The sequence below is a fragment of the Hypanus sabinus genome (assembly GCF_030144855.1).
Source record: "Hypanus sabinus isolate sHypSab1 chromosome 5 unlocalized genomic scaffold, sHypSab1.hap1 SUPER_5_unloc_1, whole genome shotgun sequence".
NCBI classification, from domain to species: domain Eukaryota; kingdom Metazoa; phylum Chordata; class Chondrichthyes; order Myliobatiformes; family Dasyatidae; genus Hypanus; species Hypanus sabinus.
This window is the reverse complement of record NW_026778917.1, coordinates 594,623-613,945: the sequence shown is the minus strand read 5'-3', so window position 1 is coordinate 613,945 and position 19,323 is coordinate 594,623. Positions and strand designations below refer to the sequence as shown.

The following is a 19,323-nucleotide window of genomic DNA, read 5'->3' as shown; positions in this document are numbered from 1 at the left end:
CCGGTTCCAGGTCGTCGGGGCTTTCCTTTTTGCCCGTAGCCTGCGACTGTTTTTGCTCTCTGTCCACCCCTACTGCGGGGGGGGGGGGGGGTTCCGAGGCTGTCGTCTTACCCGACTTCAGCTCGGGTGCAGTAAAGGACCACACCCGGCGTCCTTAGGAGAAGAGGCCTGTAACCAGGGTCCTAGGGCCGATAAAGCGCTGGGAGTGACTTCCAGTCTTCGGGATCCCTGCTGGGCTGTGAGACCCGGACTGGGGCCGCAGGAGTCCCCTGCTGGGCTGTGAGACCCGGACTGGGGCCGCAGGAGTCCCCCTGGTCGGGATCCCTGCTGGGCTGTGAGACCCGGACTGGGGCCGCAGGAGTCCCCCTGGTCGGGATCCCTGCTGGGCTGTGAGACCCGGACTGGGGCCGCAGGAGTCCCCCTGGTCGTGATCCCTGCTGGGCTGTGAGACCGGGACTGGGGCCGCAGGATTCCCCCTGGTCGGGATCCCTGCTGGGCTGTGAGACCCGGACTGGGGCCGCAGGAGTCCCCTGCTGGGCTGTGAGACCCGGACTGGGGCCGCAGGAGTCCCCTGCTGGGCTGTGAGACCCGGACTGGGGCCGCAGGAGTCCCCCTGGTCGGGATCCCTGCTGGGCTGTGAGACCCGGACTGGGGCCGCAGGAGTCCCCCTGGTCGGGATCCCTGCTGGGCTGTGAGACCCGGACTGGGGCCGCAGGAGTCCCCCTGGTCGGGATCCCTGCTGGGCTGTGAGACCCGGACTGGGGCCGCAGGAGTCCCCCTGGTCGGGATCCCTGCTGGGCTGTGAGACCCGGACTGGGGCCACAGGAGTCCCCCTGGTCGTGATCCCTGCTGGGCTGTGAGACCCGGACTGGGGCCGCAGGAGTCCCCCTGGTCGAGATCCCTGCTGGGCTGTGAGACCCGGACTGGGGCCGCAGGAGTCCCCCTGGTCGTGATCCCTGCTGGGCTGTGAGACCCGGACTGGGGCCGCAGGAGTCCCCTGCTGGGCTGTGAGATCCGGACTGGGGCCGCAGGAGTCCCCCTGGTCGGGATCCCTGCTGGGCTGAGACCCGGACTGGGGCCGCAGGAGTCCCCCTGGTCGTGATCCCTGCTGGGCTGTGAGACCCGGACTGGGGCCGCAGGAGTCCCCCTGGTCGGGATCCCTGCTGGGCTGTGAGACCCGGATTGGGGCCGCAGGAGTTCCCCTGGACTGATCCCTTTCGCTTGCTCCCTTGGACCGAAGCCTCTGGCCACTGGTGTCCCTCCCCGGGAGGCGTGGGAGCCTTTGCCATGAGCCACGGACGTCTGATCTATTTCACCCGGGCTGCAGAGGAGAGGGGCGACGAATGGCAATCCCCCTGCCCCAGGGATGAAGGGGGCTTGGACGGCGAGCAGGCGAAGAGTTTCTACGAGGGTCTGCTGGCATCGAACGGCGAGGCCGCCACCAGACCCGGCCCCAACCCGGTCCGTAAGCACTGGGACGTGCAGAGGAGAGCCAGAGGATTTTCAGAGCACGTTGGTAAGTTTAGAAGCATGAGGAAGGAGGGGAATCTCATTGAATCCTATTGGATATTGAAAGGACTGGAGAGAGTGAATGTGGAGAGGATGCTTCCAAAAGTGAGGGGGGGCGGGGTGGTCTCTCACCATACAGCACAGTCAGATAGAGATCTGAAAACAACACACACAAAATGCTGGTGGAACACAGTAGGCCAGGCAGCATCTATAGGGAGAAGTGCTGTCGACGTTTCCAGCCGAGACCCTTCGTCAGGACTAACCGAAAGGAAAGATAGTAAGAGATTTCAAAGTAGTGGTGGGAGGGGGAAATGCGAAATGATAGGAATGAAGCCAAGAGCTGGAAAGGTGATTGGCGAAAGTGATAGAGAGCTGGAGAAGGGAAAGGATCATGGGATGGGAGGCCTCGGGAGAAAGAAAGGAGGGGGGGTGCACCAGAGGGAGATGGAGAACAGGCAAACAACTAAATATGTCAGGGATAGAGTAAGAAGGGGAGGAGGGGCATTAACGGAAGTTAGAGAAGTCAATGTTCATGCCATCAGGTTGGAGGCTACCCAGCCGGTATATAAGGTGTTGTTCCTCCAACCTGAGTTTGGATTCATTTTAACAGTAGAGGAGGCCATGGATAGACATATCAGAACGGGAATGGGACGTGGAATTAAAATGTGTGGCCACTGGGAGATCCTGCTTTTTCTGGCGGACCGAGCGTAGGTGTTCAGCGAAAGGGTCTCCCAGTCTGTGTCGGGTCTCACCAATATATAAAAGGCCACACCGGGAGCACCGGGCGCAGTATACCACACCAGCCGACTCACAGGTGAAGTGTCGCCTCACCTGGAAGGACTGTCTGGGGCCCTGAATGGTGGTGAGGGAGGAAGTGTAAGGGCTGGTGTAGCACTTGTTCCGTTTACAAGGATAAGTGCCAGGAGGGAGATCAGTGGGAAGGTATGGGGGGGGGATGAATGGACAAGGGAGTCGCGTAGGGAGTGATCCCTGCGAAAAGCAGGAAGTGGGGGGAGCAAAAGATGTGCTTGGTAGTGGGATCCCGTTGGAGGTGGCGGAAGTTACAGAGAATTATATGTTGGTCCTGGAGGCTGGTGGGGTGGTAGGTGAGGACAAGGGGAACCCTATCCCGAGTGGGGTGGCGGGTGGATGGGGTGAGAGCAGATGTGCGGGAAATGGGAGAGATGCGTTTGAGAGCAGAGTTGATGGTGGACGAAGGGAAGTCCCTTTGTTTAAAAAAGGAATACATCTCCTTCGTCCTGGAATGAAAAGCCTCATCCTGAGAGCAGATGCGGCGGAGACGGAGGAATTGCAAGAAGGGGATAGCCTTTTTGCAAGAGACAGGGTGGGGAGAGGAATAGTCCAGGGAGCTGTGAGAGTCTGAAGAAGGGCCTCGGTCCGAAACGTCAACTGCTCACCCTTTCCACTAGATGCTGTGTGGCCTGCTCAGTTCCTCCAGCTTGCTGCTCAGTGGGGGGAATTTCTTCCGCCACAGGGTGGTGAGTCTAGAATTCATTGCGGAGACCAAAGTGTCGGGTATATTGAAAGCAGAGCTTTACAGGCTCTTCGCTTATCAGGGTGTCCATGAGGGGTAATAAATCAGCAGACTCGATTGTGCTGTTGTGTCTTGTGGCAGAGCGCAGCGGTGCCCAGGTGGAGAGGAGCGGACACCTGTTGCTGAAGTCGGCCCAGCACGGCGACCTGCGGACACTCCGGAGGCTGCTGGAGAAGGGAGCCTGTGATATAAACTTCCGGGATGCTTTCTACTGGACCGCCACCATGTGCGCTGCTCACAGTGGCCATTCGGAGGCAGTGAGCTACCTGCTGGACAAAGGGGCCGCCTGGATCGGGGTTTGCGATGCCGCTGGTCGCGATGCCCTGGACCTGGCCCGGCAGGCAGGCCATGCCGCAGTTGCTGCTCTCCTGGAGGGGTACCGGGGATATCGCGACCGGCCCGGGGGACGAGAGGACTGGCGGTAAGTCTTCACGGCAGTCAGTGTGTTAGTGCGTGACTTCCCAAACCATAGTCCATCTATCCCTTCTCGTATCCCACCAGACTCAAAGGGCAATTACTTTCCCCAAGCATTTATTAAACCATATACACAGACGGGTGCTGGCAAAGGGCCAGTAACATCATGAAGGATCCCACCACCCTGCTCACCACTCCCATCAGGGATGAGGCTATGTGGCATCTACTCCCGGACTACCAGACCCAAAGAGTTACTTTTTTCCAAGCAGTAAGGCTGACCGCTCCCTCCACACCACTACTTTATCATTTCCTGCCAGTCCCCTTCTATACCGACACTCCTGTGCCTAGCGTCACAGAACCAGTCAATGTTTACAAGATGTCTTGTGTAATAGTGTTTATTACTTTTTTAATATTTATTGTGTTCTTCATCTTGTATTTTTGTGCTGCATTGGAGCCAATTATTTTGATCTCCTTTATACTGATGCACTGGAACAATCATCGGTCTTCTACTTTATCAGGTCTGCCTTCTTCCTGCTTCCTTTCCGGTCCTGATGATGGGTCTCGGCCCAAAAGGTAGCTGTGCTGTCTGACCTGCTGAGTTCCTCTGTGGATGTCGCTGACGGTTTCTTGTGTTTATAATTGGATACAGAACTGGCTTGCCGGTAGAAATCAGCACAGCTGCCTCACAGCTTAGCCCCTGCTCTAAACGCTTTACACTGATAGACTGCACAGCTCCAACACCACATTCAAGTTTGCTGGTGTGGGGTGTCTCAAATCAGCATACTGGAGGGAGATTGAAAATTTGGCTGAGTGGTTTAATAACCTCTCACTCAATGTCAGTAAGACGAAAGAACTGACTGTAGACTTCCAGGAGAGGGAAACCAATGACGAGCCAATCATCATTGGAGGATCAGAGGTGGAGAGGGTCAGCAACTTTAAACTCCTGTCTCAGAGGACCTGTCCTGGACCCATCATATAAATGTAAACGCAAAGAAAGCAGAGCCACAGCTCTACTTCCTCAGGAGTCTGTAGAGATTAAACATGACATCAAAAACCTTGCCCAACTTTTATAGACTTTTGGTAGAAGGTGTATTAACTGGCTGAATTACAGCCTGGTATGGGAGCACCAACACCTTTGAATGGCAAATCCTACCAGTACATTACTGGTAAAACTCTCCCAACCACTCAGCATGAAACGCTATCCATCAGCCAGGATCCTCGCCACGCAGGCCATGCTCTCTTCTTGCTATCAGGAAGAAGGTACAGCAGCCTCAGGATTCAAGAGCAGTTGCTCTCCCTCGACCGTCAGGCCCTTGAATGAAAGACGATAACTACACTCATCGACTGAGATGTTCCAACAATCGATAATCTCATGTTAAGGACTCTTTATCTCGTTGTTTATTGCCGTTTATTTTCACAGTTGTCTTCAATGCTGTACTCGATCTTACTTTGATCCTGTTAGAGTTACTGTTGTTTAGATTTGCTGAGTATGCCCGCAGGAAAATGAATCTCAGAGGTCTATGTGGTGACATATGTACTCTGACAATTAAATTTGCTTTGAAGTTAGGAGGGTGATGTTGGTTTTAGGACTGGAAGCCGGTGACTAGTCATATAACTTCCCACCATCCTTTCCTTTCACTTTCTCAAGGCTCTGCGTGTTAGCTGTCGTGGTATCCAGGGGTAGTTGTCTACATGGATACAGAATTAGTTTGAGTGGAATCGAAATGACTTTATTACTTACGTCCTTCATATACACGAGTAAAAATCTTTACGTTACATCTCTGTCTAAACGTACAATGCACAATTATAGTAATTTATAATAAATAGTATGTACAACAGGACAGTCAACATAACATAGAAATACACTTGTGTCAGCATGAATTAATTAGTCTGATGGCCTGGTGCAGAAGCTGTCCCGGAGCCTGTTGTTCCTGGTTTTTATGCTGCGGTACCGTTTCCTGGATGGTAGCAGCTGGAATAGATTGTGGTTGGGGTGACTCGGGTCCCCAATGATCCTTCGGGCCCTTTTTACACACCTGTCTCTGTAAATGTCCTGGATCATGGGAAGTTCACAACTACAGATGCGCCAGGCTGTTGGCACCACTCTCTGCAGGATCCTGAAGTACAGTTCCCATCCCAGTCAAGATGCTCTCAATTGTGCCCCTGTAGAAAGTACTTGGAATCTGGGGGCCCATAGCAAACTTCCTCAACTGTCTGAGGTGAAAGAGGCGCTGTTGTGGGTGGTAGCAAGCTGCAGATCTAATCTTTGACCAGCCTCTCAAAGCATTTGCTTATTATTGAGGTGAGTGTGACAGGATGCCAGTCATGCAGACATGTTACCTTGGTCTCTTTTGGTACAGGGACTGTGGTGGATGTTTTGAAGCAGGAGGGAGAGGGAGAGATTAAAAAACACACCTGCCTGTGGTGCTGTGCACATCCTGAGTACAAACCCTGGGACGCCGTCCAGTCCCGCGGCCTTGCGACTGCCCACCCACTGTAAACATCTGCGTACCTCAGCCTCAGAGATGACCAAGCTGCAGGCCATATCATCTCCTCAGGCTGGGGCTGGGAATCAGAAAGTAATGGTGCTGGTGGGCACCCATTTTGACGTGTCTCTTCATGGCCCCTGATGAGGACACACTCAGGTTGGAGGAACAACATCTCATTCTGTCTGTGGCCTCCAACCTGATGGCACGAAAATTGATTTCTCTAATATATTCCTCTTTGACTCTTTTTCTAATCCCTGTTTTGGTTCCCTTCCCACCTGCCCATCTCCTCCACCTTCAGCCCATCCACCAATCCTGTACCAGCTTCTTGATTCATTGCCGCCCCGTCCCATGCCAGGCCACCTTCCCCCTCACCAATCACCACCCCCCTGTCACCATCCCCCTCACCGATCACCACCCCCTGTCACCTTCCCCCTCACCGATCACCACCCCCCCGTCACCTTTCCCCTCACCGATCACCACCCCCCCGTCACCTTCCCCCTCACCGATCACCCCCCCGTCACCTTCCCCCTCACCGATCACCACCCCCCGTCACCTTTCCCCTCACCGATCACCACCCCCCCGTCACCTTCCCCCTCACCAATCACCACCCCCGTCACCTTCCCCCTCACCAATCACCACCCCCCCGTCACCTTCCCCCTCACCGATCACCACCCCCCTGTCACCTTCCCCCTCACCGATCACCACCCCCGTGACCTTCCCCCTCACCGATCACCACCCCCGTCACCTTCCTCCTCACCGATCACCACCCCCCTGTCACCTTCCCCCTCACCGATCACCACACCCGTCACCTTCCCCCTCACCGATCACCACCCCCCCTGTCACCTTCCCCCTCACCGATCACCACCCCCGTCACCTTCCCCCTCACCGATCACCACCCCCCGTCACCTTCCTCCTCACCGATCACCACCCCCGTCACCTTCCCCTTCACCGATCACCACCCCCCCCGTCACCTTCCCCCTCACCGATCACCACCCCCCCTGTCACCTTCCCCCTCACCGATCACCACCCCCCCGTCACCTTCCCCCTCACCGATCACCACCCCCCCCGTCACCTTCCCCCTCACCGATCAGCACCCCCCCTGTCACCTTCCCCCTCACCGATCACCACCCCCCCGTCACCTTCCCCCTCACCGATCACCACCCCCGTCACCTTCCCCCTCACCGATCACCACCCCCCCGTCACCTTCCCCCTCACCGATCACCACCCCCCTGTCACCTTCCCCCTCACCAATCACCACCCCGTCACCTTCCCCCTCACCGATCACCACCCCCCGTCACCTTCCCCCTCACCGATCACCACCCCCCGTCACCTTCCCCCTCACCGATCACCACCCCCGTCACCTTCCCCCTCACCAATCACCACCCCCCGTCACCTTCCCCCTCACCGATCACCACCCCCCTGTCACCTTCCCCCTCACCGATCACCACCCCCGTGACCTTCCCCCTCACCGATCACCACCCCCGTCACCTTCCTCCTCACCGATCACCACCCCCCTGTCACCTTCCCCCTCACCGATCACCACACCCGTCACCTTCCCCCTCACCGATCACCACCCCCCCTGTCACCTTCCCCCTCACCGATCACCACCCCCGTCACCTTCCCCCTCACCGATCACCACCCCCCAGTCACCTTCCCCCTCACCGATCATCACCCCCGTCACCTTCCCCCTCACCGATCACCACCCCCCGTCACCTTCCTCCTCACCGATCACCACCCCCGTCACCTTCCCCCTCACCGATCACCACCCCCCCGTCACCTTCCCCCTCACCGATCACCACCCCCCCGTCACCTTCCCCCTCACCGATCACCACCCCCCCTGTCACCTTCCCCCTCACCGATCACCACCCCCCCCGTCACCTTCCCCCTCACCGATCACCACCCCCCCTGTCACCTTCCCCACCAATCACCACCCCCCCGTCACCTTCCACCTCACCGATCACCACCCCCGTCACCTTCCCCCTCACCGATCACCACCCCCCCGTCACCTTCCCCCTCACCGATCACCACCCCCCGTCACCTTCCCCCTCACTGATCACCACCCCCCGTCACCTTCCCACTCACCGATCACCACCCCCGTCACCTTCCCCCTCACCGATCACCACCCCCGTCACCTTCCCCCTCAACGATCACCACCCCCCTGTCACCTTCCCCCTCACCGATCACCACCCCCCCGTCACCTTCCCCCTCACCGATCACCACCCCCCCCGTCACCTTCCCCCTCACCGATCACCACCCCCCGTCACCTTCCCCCTCACCGATCACCCCCCCGTCACCTTCCCCCTCACCGATCACCCCCCCCGTCACCTTCCCCCTCACCGATCACCCCCCCGTCACCTTCCCCCTCACCGATCACCCCCCCGTCACCTTCCCCCTCACCGATCACCCCCCCCGTCACCTTCCCCCTCACCGATCACCACCCCCCGTCACCTTCCCCCTCACCGATCACCCCCCCGTCACCTTCCCCCTCACCGATCACCCCCCTGTCACCTTCCCCCTCACCGATCACCACCCCCCTGTCACCTTCCCCCTCACCGATCACCACCCCCCCGTCACCTTCCCCCTCACCGATCACCACCCCCGTCACCTTCCCCCTCACCGATCACCACCCCCCCCGTCACCTTCCCCCTCACCGATCACCACCCCCCTGTCACCTTCCCCCTCACCAATCACCACCCCGTCACCTTCCCCCTCACCAATCACCACCCCCCGTCACCTTCCCCCTCACCGATCACCACCCCCCCGTCACCTTCCCCCTCACCGATCACCACCCCCCCGTCACCTTCCCCCTCACCGATCACCACCCCCCCGTCACCTTCCCCCTCACCGATCACCACCCCCGTCACCTTCCCCCTCACCGATCACCACCCCCCCGTCACCTTCCCCCTCACCGATCACCACCCCCCCGTCACCTTCCCCCTCCGATCACCACCCCCCGTCACCTTCCCCCTCACCAATCACCACCCCCCTGTCACCTTCCCCCTCACCGATCACCACCCCCCTGTCACCTTCCCCCTCACTGATCACCACCCCCGTCACCTTCCTCCTCACCAATCACCACCCCCGTCACCTTCCCCCTCACTGATCACCACCCCACCTGTCACCTTCCCCCTCACCGATCACCACCCCCCCTGTCACCTTCCCCCTCACCGATCACCACCCCCGTCACCTTCCCCCTCACCGATCACCACCCCCCCTGTCACCTTCCCCTCACCAATCACCACCCCCCGTCACCTTCCACTTCACCGATCACCACCCCCCGTCACCTTCCCCCTCACCGATCACCACCCCCCCGTCACCTTCCCCCTCACCGATCACCACCCCCCGTCACCTTCCACTTCACCAATCACCACCCCCCGTCACCTTCCCCCTCACCGATCACCACCCCCGTCACCTTCCCCCTCACCGATCACCACCCCCCTGTCACCTTTCCCCACACCGATCACCACCCCCCTGTCACCTTTCCCCTCACCGATCTCCACCCCCGTCACCTTCCACTTCACCAATCACCACCCCCCCGTCACCTTCCCCCTCACCGATCACCACCCCCCTGTCACCTTCCCCCTCACCGATCACCACCCCCCTGTCACCTTTCCCCTCACCGATCACCACCCCCCCCCGTCACCTTCCCCCTCACCGATCACCACCCCCCCTGTCACCTTCCCCCTCACCGATCACCACCCCCCCTGTCACCTTCCCCCTCACCGATCACCACCCCCCCTGTCACCTTCCACTTCACCGATCACCACCCCCCCTGTCACCTTCCCCCTCACCAATCACCACCCCCCCTGTCTACTTCCCCCTCACCGATCACCACCCCCCGTCACCTTCCACTTCACCGATCACCACCCCCCACCTTCCCCCTCACCGATCACCACCCCCCTGTCACCTTCCCCCTCACCGATCACCACCCCCCTGTCACCTTTCCCCTCACCGATCACCACCCCCCCCGTCACCTTCCCCCTCACCGATCACCACCCCCCGTCACCTTCCCCCTCACCAATCACCACCCCCATCACCTTCCTCCTCACCGATCACCACCCCCCGTCACCTTCCCCCTCACCGATCACCACCCCCGTCACCTTCCCCCTCACCGATCACCACCCCCCCCGTCACGTTCCCCCTCGCCGATCACCACCCCGTCACCTTCCCCCTCACCGATCACCACCCCCCGTCACCTTCCCCCTCACCAATCACCCCCCCGTCACCTTTCCCCTCACCGATCACCACCCCCCGTCACCTTCCCCCTCACCGATCACCACCCCCCTGTCACCTTTCCCCTCACCGATCACCACCCCCCGTCACCTTCCCCCTCACCGATCACCACCCCCCTGTCACCTTCCCCCTCACCAATCACCACCCCCCGTCACCTTCCCCCTCACCGATCACCACCCCCCCTGTCACCTTCCCCCTCACCGATCACCACCCCCCCGTCACCTTCCCCCTCACCGATCACCCCCCCGTCACCTTCCCCCTCACCGATCACCACCCCCCCGTCACCTTCCCCCTCACCGATCACCACCCCCCCCGTCACCTTCCCCCTCACCGATCACCACACCCCCGTCACCTTCCCCCTCACCGATCACCACCCCCCCGTCACCTTCCCCCTCACCGATCACCACCCCCGTCACCTTCCCCCTCACCGATCACCACCCCCCCGTCACCTTCCCCCTCACCGATCACCACCCCCGTCACCTTCCCCCTCACCGATCACCACCCCCCGTCACCTTCCCCCTCACCAATCACCACCCCCCGTCACCTTCCCCCCACTTTTCTCTTGGCTTCTACCCCTATCCTGTGCAGTCCGGATGAAGGTTCTTGGCCCGAATAATCAACCGCTTGTACATTTCCATATATGTTGCCACATCTGCTGAGTTCCTACAGCATTTTGTGGATGATGGCAGATGTTTCCTCAGACTTCCTCGGAGGTCAGCGCTCACACGTTTACTCATGATCCATTGCAAAGTCAGGAAGTTTGGCGATGATTCTACCATACATGGTGGTGTTGCCAAGGAATACATTTAACAAAATTTACAGTGGGACCTTCATCGGCTGGGTAAGTGCACCGGGTAATGGAAACAGAGTTCAATTCTGATCTCCCATCAGGAACCGCCACGACCAAGGACATGCTCTCTCCATCAGGCAGGAGGTACAGGAGCCCCAGCACTCGCACCACCAGGTTCAGGAACAGTTATTACCCCTCAACCAGCAGGAATCCCCACCACCCAGGCCATGCTCTCGTCTCACTGCTACCAGCATCAGGCAGGAGGTTCAGGAGCCTCAGGACCCACACCACCAGGTTCAGAAACAGTTATTACCCCTCAGTCAGCAGGAATCCCCACCACCCAGGCCATGCTCTCGTCTCACTGCTGCCACCATCAGGCAGGAGGTACAGGAACCTCAGGACCCACACCACCAGGTTCAGAAACAGTTATTACCCCTCAGTCAGCAGGAATCCCCACCCAGGCCATGCTCTCGTCTCACATCTGCCACCATCCGGCAGGAGGTACAGGAGCCTCAGGGCTCACACCACCAGGTTCAGGAACAGTTATTACCCCTCAAGCATCTCATCTGACTGCTGCCACCATCAGGCAGGAGGTACAGGAGCCTCAGGGCCCACACCACCAGGTTCAGGAACAGTTATTACCCCTCAACCAGCACGAAGCACCACCACCCAGGCCATGCTCTCGTCTCACATCTGCCACCATCAGGCAGGAGGTACAGGAGCCTCAGGGCCCACACCACCAGGTTCAGGAACAGTTATTACCCCTCAACCAGCACGAAGCACCACCACCCAGGCCATGCTCTCGTCTCACATCTGCCACCATCAGACAGGAGGTACAGGAGCCTCAGGACTCACACCACCAGGTTCAGGAACAGTTATTACCCCTCAACCAGCAGGCTCCTGAACCAGAGAGGATAACCTCACTCACCTTCAGTTGCCCATCACTAAACTGTTTCCAAAATCTATGCACACTTCATCTCACGTTCTAGATATTAATTGATTATTTATTTATTGTTGTTATTTTCTCTCTTTTTTTATCTGCACAGTTTGTTGTCTTTTGCTCATTGGTTGCTAGTCCTGTAGGTTTCGTCTTTTATTGATTCTGGTATGTTTTACTGTGTATGTCCAGAGGAAAGCCAATCTCAGCGATGTATACAAACATACACATTGTGAATTAGCTGTGAACTTTGATAAGAGTGAGGTGTCACGTTTGGGAAGTCAGCTGAGGGAGGACATTCACAGGGAACAGTCAGGTCCTGGGGAGTGTTGCGGAGCAGAGGGATCTGGGAGTACAAGTACCTGGTCCCTGAAGATTGTGTAACGTCAATTCCAGTACAAGCTCCTGGTCCCTGAAGACTGTGTAACGTCAATTCCAGTACAAGCTCCTGGTCCCTGAAGACTGTGTAACGTCAATTCCAGTACAAGGACCTGGTCCCTGAAGGCTGTGTAACGTCAATTCCAGTACAAGCTCCTGGTCCCTGAAGACTGTGTAACGTCAATTCCAGTACAAGGACCTGGTCCCTGAAGACTGTGTAACGTCAATTCCAGTACAAGCTCCTGGTCCCTGAAGACTGTGTAACGTCAATTCCAGTACAAGGACCTGGTCCCTGAAGACTGTGTAACGTCAATTCCAGTACAAGTACCTGGTCCCTGAAGACTGTGTAACGTCAATTCCAGTACAAGCTCCTGGTCCCTGAAGACTGTGTAACGTCAATTCCAGTACAAGTACCTGGTCCCTGAAGACTGTGTAACGTCAATTCCAGTACAAGCTCCTGGTCCCTGAAGACTGTGTAACGTCAATTCCAGTACAAGCTCCTGGTCCCTGAAGACTGTGTAACGTCAATTCCAGTACAAGTACCTGGTCCCTGAAGACTGTGTAACGTCAATTCCAGTACAAGCTCCTGGTCCCTGAAGACTGTGTAACGTCAATTCCAGTACAAGTACCTGGTCCCTGAAGACTGTGTAACGTCAATTCCAGTACAAGTACCTGGTCCCTGAAGACTGTGTAACGTCAATTCCAGTACAAGGACCTGGTCCCTGAAGATTGTGTAACGTCACTTCCAGTACAAGCTCCTGGTCCCTGAAGACTGTGTAACGTCAATTCCAGTACAAGGACCTGGTCCCTGAAGGCTGTGTAACGTCAATTCCAGTACAAGTACCTGGTCCCTGAAGACTGTGTAACGTCAATTCCAGTACAAGCTCCTGGTCCCTGAAGACTGTGTAACGTCAATTCCAGTACAAGTACCTGGTCCCTGAAGACTGTGTAACGTCAATTCCAGTACAAGCTCCTGGTCCCTGAAGACTGTGTAACGTCAATTCCAGTACAAGTACCTGGTCCCTGAAGACTGTGTAACGTCAATTCCAGTACAAGCTCCTGGTCCCTGAAGACTGTGTAACGTCAATTCCAGTACAAGTACCTGGTCCCTGAAGACTGTGTAACGTCAATTCCAGTACAAGCTCCTGGTCCCTGAAGATTGTGTAACGTCAATTCCAGTACAAGCTCCTGGTCCCTGAAGATTGTGTAACGTCAATTCCAGTACAAGAGTAAAGGAGAATGAAATGATTGTTACTCTGGAGCCCATGCAGCACAAGAAACTCAATAGGTTGAAGAACATAATAACATTTTTTAAACAACAGTAAGCCTAAATGCATAAGATGGCTTATGCATTGATTGTATGTCCATAAACTGACCCTAGACGTACGTAAGGTGACTGACAGGAAATAATAAAGTAGTGGTGGGTTAGTGAGTGGAGGTGTTGATCAGCCCTGCTGCTTGGGGAAAGTAACTGTTCTTGAGTCTGGTGGTCCTGGTGTGGATGATACATCGCCTCCTCCCTGATGGGAGTGGGGCAAGCAGTCCATGAGCAGGGTGGGTGGGGTCCTTCGTGATAATACTGGCCCTTTGCCAGCACCTTTCTGTGCATGTGTCTGTGGTCAGTCGGACATTTGACCTTGGAATTTAGTATGTTATGTTGTAGTCCTATAAATGTTCGTGAAGCCATATATGAAACATTCTGATTTGGTTCGTTTTGGTCATCTGGTTATGAGAACGATGCCATTTAGTTGAAAAGACTGCTCAAGTACATTGCTGGGATCCGAGGAGCTGAGTTACGGAGAGATGTTGGGACTTCTTTCATTGTATCATGATAAATTGAGGGATAATCTTGTAGATTATCTTGTGTATCAAATTGTGAGGGGGGTACAGAGAGTCAGTGTGCACAGTCTGTTTCTCAGAGTTGGCAGATCAGGAACTAAAGAGCATGGGTTTAAGGTGAGAGGAGGAATTTTATGGGAATCTGAGGGTAACATTTTTACCCAGAGCACAGCCTGTATGTGGACCGGGGTGCCAGAGCAAGTTGGGCAGGTGTATTAGCATTTTAAAAAAAACACTTGGACAGACAGCTGTGCAGACCAAGCAGAGGTTGAATGGATCTTGGTTAGTAAGGGCATTGAAGGTTACGGGGAGAAGGCAGGAGAATGGGGTTATTATGAAACGAATAAGTGAAATGGGTGAGGTTACGTCACTGAAGGTTGGATGGACTGGGTTTGAGTTCAGAAAAGTGACTTTACTGACATGATGGATGAGGAGGGAGTCTTGCCTCTTATCCAAGAATCTAGACCTGGGGTGGCTATTTAAAATGATTTTTAATCAGTCTCTGAGGATTGTGAGTCTTTGGAAACCTCAAATAAACGTGAATGCAGTCTTCTGAATATTTTTAAGTGCTCGAGAGTGCAAAGAACATGGCTTCAGTCCCAGTAAAGCAAGGCAGAGATATTGGAACAGAATTAGGCCATTTTAGTCTGCTGCACCATTCTCTCGTGGCTGATTTATTGTCCATCTCAACCCCATTCTCCTGCCTTTGCTTCATAATCTTTGACACCCTAACTAATCCAATACCTATCATCCGCCTCTTAAATACACCCAACGACCTGGCCTCCACAGCCATCTGTGGCAGTGAATTCCATGGATACACCGCCCTCTGGCTAAATAAAGTTCTCCCCATTCTGTTCTAAAAGAACACCTGTCTATTCTGAGGCTGTGCCTTTTCATCTTAGACACCCAGACTATAGCAAACATCCTCTCCACATCCACTCTATCTTGGCCTTTGAATATTCGATTGGTTTCAACGAGGACCCCCACCACCACTACGCCTCTTCTGAAGTCCAGTGAATACAGGCCAGGAGCCATTAAATGCACCTCATGTGTTAACCCTTTCTTTCCCAGATTAATCTGGGCCCACTCCAATACCAGCACATATTTTCTTAGATAAGGGCCCAAAACTGCTCACAATAGAACCATAGAACATTACAGCACAGAAACAGGCCTTTTGGCCCTTCTTGGCTGTGCCGAAACATTTTTCTGCCTAGTCCCACTGTCATGCACCTGGCCCATATCCCTCCATACACCTCTCATCCATGTACCTGTCCAAGTTTTTCCTAAATGTTAAGAGTGAGCCCGCATTCACCACTACACCTGGCAGCTTATTCCACACTCCCATCACTCTCTGTGTGAATAAACTCCCCCTAATGTTCCCTTTAAACTTTTCCCTTTTCACCCTTAACTTTTGTCCTCTGGTTTTTTTCTCCCCTAGCCTCAGTGGAAAAAGCCTGCTTGCATTCATCTATACCCATCCATCATAATTTTATATACCTCTATCAAATCACCACTCATTCTTCTACGCTTCAGGGAATGAAGTCCTAACCTATTCAACCTTTCTCTGTAACTCAGTTTCTCAAGTCCCGGCAACATCCTTGTAAACCTTCTCTGTACTCTTTCAACCTTATTAATATCGTTCCTGTAATCCGGTGACCAAAACTGCACACAATACTCCAAATTCGGCCTCACCAATGTCTTATACAACCTCACCAAAACATTCCAACTCTTATATTCAATACTTTGATTTATAAAGGCCAATGTACCAAAAGCTCTCTTTACGACCCTATCTACCTGTGACACCACTTTTAGGGAATTATGTATCTGTACTCCCAGATCCCTCTGTTCTACTACATTCCTCAGTGTCCATCCATTTACCTTGGTCTACCTTGGTCTGTCCTTCCAAAGTGCAATACCTCACGTTTGTCTGCATTAAATTCCATCTGCCATTTTTCTGCCCATTCCTCCAACTGGTCCCAATACCTCTGCAAGCTTTGAAAACCTTCCTCACTGTCCACTACAACTCCAATCTTTGTATCATCAGCAAATTTGATCATCCAATTTACCACATTTTCATCCAGATCATTGACATAGATGACAAATAGCAATGAACCCAGCACTGATCCCTGTGGCACACCACTGGTCACAGGACTAGTCACATACTCCAAATATGGTCTGACAATGCCTTATAAAGCCTCAGCATTATATCCTAGTCCCCTCAAAATGATTTTGCCTTCCTTACCACTAGAAATCTGTATCCAGGGGAATCCAGGAATCGGGCAGGGAGCTGCATTGAGGGGAATATCGGTTCCCACCCGGGTGATGCGGCAGACAGGAGGGACCAAACGGGCTTCCCCTGATTCTCACAAGTGTTAGTTGTGAACTCTGGGATCCAGGGCAGTTAGACCAAACAGTGCCGGGTGAGACTTACCATCCTTAAGAGACAAGTTTCTGTCTTACAAGCTGCTGGAAAGCAAGATATCCCCAAGCTGTGTCAATGTTCCATTCCTGCTGCCCCTCAGTTCAACTGCGTAACTTGCAGACTTTGAGAACCCGACTCCAGAAGAATCTCATTTGAGTTGGCATCTATCTTGATAGGAGCTCCATCACTCTGTCTGTCCCCCTGGCTCATTCATACCTCCCCAGCCACTTTCCCCTGAAAACCTAGAACTTCACAGTTCCAACATTGCTCTCACCACTGCCTACTGGACAGTCTCAGTCATACAGCACCATACAGGTCCTTCGCCCCAACTGTTACAAGATTCCCCTGTAAACTTACCCACTCCAAAATCAATCGAGACTTTCCCTCCCACATGTCCCTCAATTTCACTTTCATCCATGTGCGTAACTAAGAGTTTATTAATGATTCTGCCTCTGCCAGCACCCCCGGCAGAGTGCTCAACACGTCCACTCTCTGTGTAAAGAACTTGCTTCTGACACTGCCCTCCCATTATTTTAAACTAATGCTCCATGGTATTAGCCATTTCCACTCTGGGAAAAAGTCTCTGGCCATCTATACGTCTTATCATTTTGAAAGCTCCTATTAAGTCACCTCTCATCCTTCTCCACTCCAAAGGAAACATTCTGAGCACGCCTCGGCAGTCACACTCTCATTGTGGTATCTGCCAGAGGAAGTGGTTGAGACCAGTGCCACGGTATCATTTCAGGTGAGTGTGTGGGGGAGGGGGTATGGGCCAAATGCAAGGAATTGGGATGATCTGTGGTAGGCAGGGAATGGTTGGGCCGAAGGGCCTGTATCTTTGCTGCATTGCTGAATGGCTCCAGGGTGAAAAACGAGCAAACTTTCAAGGAAGCAGCTGCTTTCTCTGGTTGGACACGTCTACGCAGGAGCTGGGCCCTGAGCAGGACAGTAAATGGCCCGACTATTCTTCTGCCAGTGGCAGTGTAAGGACATAAGACCATGAAATGCAGGGGCCGGATTAGGCCATTTGGCCCATCGAGACTGCTCTGCCATTCAATGATGGTTGTAGTTCTCTCGCCCTCCTGTAACCTCTCAATCCCTGCCTTCAATACACCCCGTGACTTGGCCTCCGCAGCCGTCTTTGACAGTGAATTCCTCTTGAGTACATCTGAACTCGCATTGTATACATCCCAGAGACATAAAGTGTCCATCAAACCCTGGGATTGTTGTTGTGAACCTCCCCCAGGCCAGCACGTCTTTCCTCAGCTATGGGGCTAAAATCACTCTCAATGTGTGGCCAATGGTAGAACTACACTTCGATATTGCAGTCGTTCAGACATTGCCTTTCCCTCAACCTGCAAATTAACCTTTAAGGGAATCCTCGCCTGGCATTCCCAAGTCTCTCTGCACCAGCAACTTCATTTAAAATCTTGTCCATACCTTCTACCAAGGTACATGACCCTACCCCTTATCTAAGGAAAGTGTGCTGGAGTTGGAGAGGGTGCAGAAAAGGTTCACCAGAATTATTCCGGGAATGAAATGGTTAATGTGTGAAAACTCTGGGCCTGTACGCTAGAGCTGAGCAGAGTGAGGTGGGGGGGAGGGGGAATCTCTTTAAAACCTTTCGAATATTGAAAGACCTAGCTGGAGTGGGTGTTTCTTATATTGGGTGAGTCTAGGACCAGAGGGCACAGCCTGAGAATAGAGGGACGTCCATTTAGATCAGAGATGTGGAGGGATTTCTTTAGCCAGTGGGTGATGAATCTGTGGAATTCATTGCCACAGATGGGTGTGGAGGCCCGGTCATTGGGTTCTGGTTGATATCAAAGGTTCTGGGGAGAGGTCAGGAGAACGGTGTGGCCTAATCCTGCCACTCCCCCAAACCGTCCCTGAGCTGCAAAATGGCCACGGTTTGGATGCAAAGTGAAGTTCTTCCTTTCTCTCACAGAGCGAGGCAGCCACAGAAGAAGTTTTGCCAGGCCTGCAGACTGGAATACCAGGAGGACACACTTGAACAGCACGAGAGGTCGACATTGCACTTGCTCAGCACGAGTGATAAGCTGCCACCAACCCATTACTTTATTCCCGAAAGCAACATCGGGTTCCAGATGATGCTGAAAGGCGGCTGGAACCAGGAGACAGGGCTTGGGCCGGACGGGAAAGGCCGGAAGTTTCCCGTGAGAACGGTGCTGAAGAGGGACCAGAAGGGGCTGGGTTTCCAGACTGACCTGAGGCCGAAAGTCACCCACTTCAACGCCCGCGATCCTCAGGCTGTGCAGCAGCCAAGGAGCACCATCGGCCGTGCACCGAGGGCCGCCACGGTCAGCAGGAGGGAGGAGCGCAGGCGAGAGGCGAGGCAGAAAGCGTGGGAGAGGGATCTGAGGACTTACATGAACTTTTAGGGTCTCCTGTTGATTTTGGAATATTTGATTAAAAGCCAGTGTTAAGAACATGGAACTGTCCAGACCTTTAAGTCCACAGTGTTGTGCTGACTTTTCAACCTACTCCAAGATCAATCCCACATTGCCCTGCATTTTCCTATCATCTATGTCCCTACCTGAGGGTTTTGTGTGTATCTGCTTCTGCCACCCCCCCCCCCCCCATAAGGGGGTGTTCCACATGCCCACCACTCGAACATCCCCCTCTCCAATCACCTTAAAGTTCTGCCCCCTTGTATAAGTATATCCACCCTGGCAACAGCTCTCTGTCTATCCACTCGATTTGTGTCTCTGATCACTGAGGTTGGTCCCTGCCAAG

The 19,323-nt window shown here is 54.4% G+C and overlaps 1 protein-coding gene across 1 annotated transcript; it reads left to right on the top strand.

The window, feature by feature from the left end:
- The first annotated feature begins 21 nt into the window (after positions 1–21).
- On the top strand, positions 22–19,018 carry gpank1 (G patch domain and ankyrin repeats 1). Its single transcript, XM_059957500.1, has 3 exons — positions 22–1,516; positions 3,146–3,485; positions 18,515–19,018. The coding sequence occupies exons 1-3, from the start codon at positions 1,288–1,290 to the stop codon at positions 18,966–18,968; spliced, it is 1,023 nt and encodes a 340-aa protein (XP_059813483.1). The 5' UTR covers positions 22–1,287; the 3' UTR covers positions 18,969–19,018.
- The last annotated feature ends 305 nt before the right edge of the window (positions 19,019–19,323 follow it).

What these genes read in the sequence shown, in the direction of transcription:
- gpank1 (XM_059957500.1), top strand. Translation starts at nt 1,288, where the DNA reads ATGAGCCACGGACGTCTGATCTATTTCACCCGGGCTGCAGAGGAGAGG. An exon ending in AGGATTTTCAGAGCACGTTG is followed by an intron (nt 1,517 to 3,145) that starts GTAAGTTTAGAA and finishes GTCTTGTGGCAG; the next exon opens with AGCGCAGCGGTGCCCAGGTG. An exon ending in GGGGGACGAGAGGACTGGCG is followed by an intron (nt 3,486 to 18,514) that starts GTAAGTCTTCAC and finishes TTTCTCTCACAG; the next exon opens with AGCGAGGCAGCCACAGAAGA.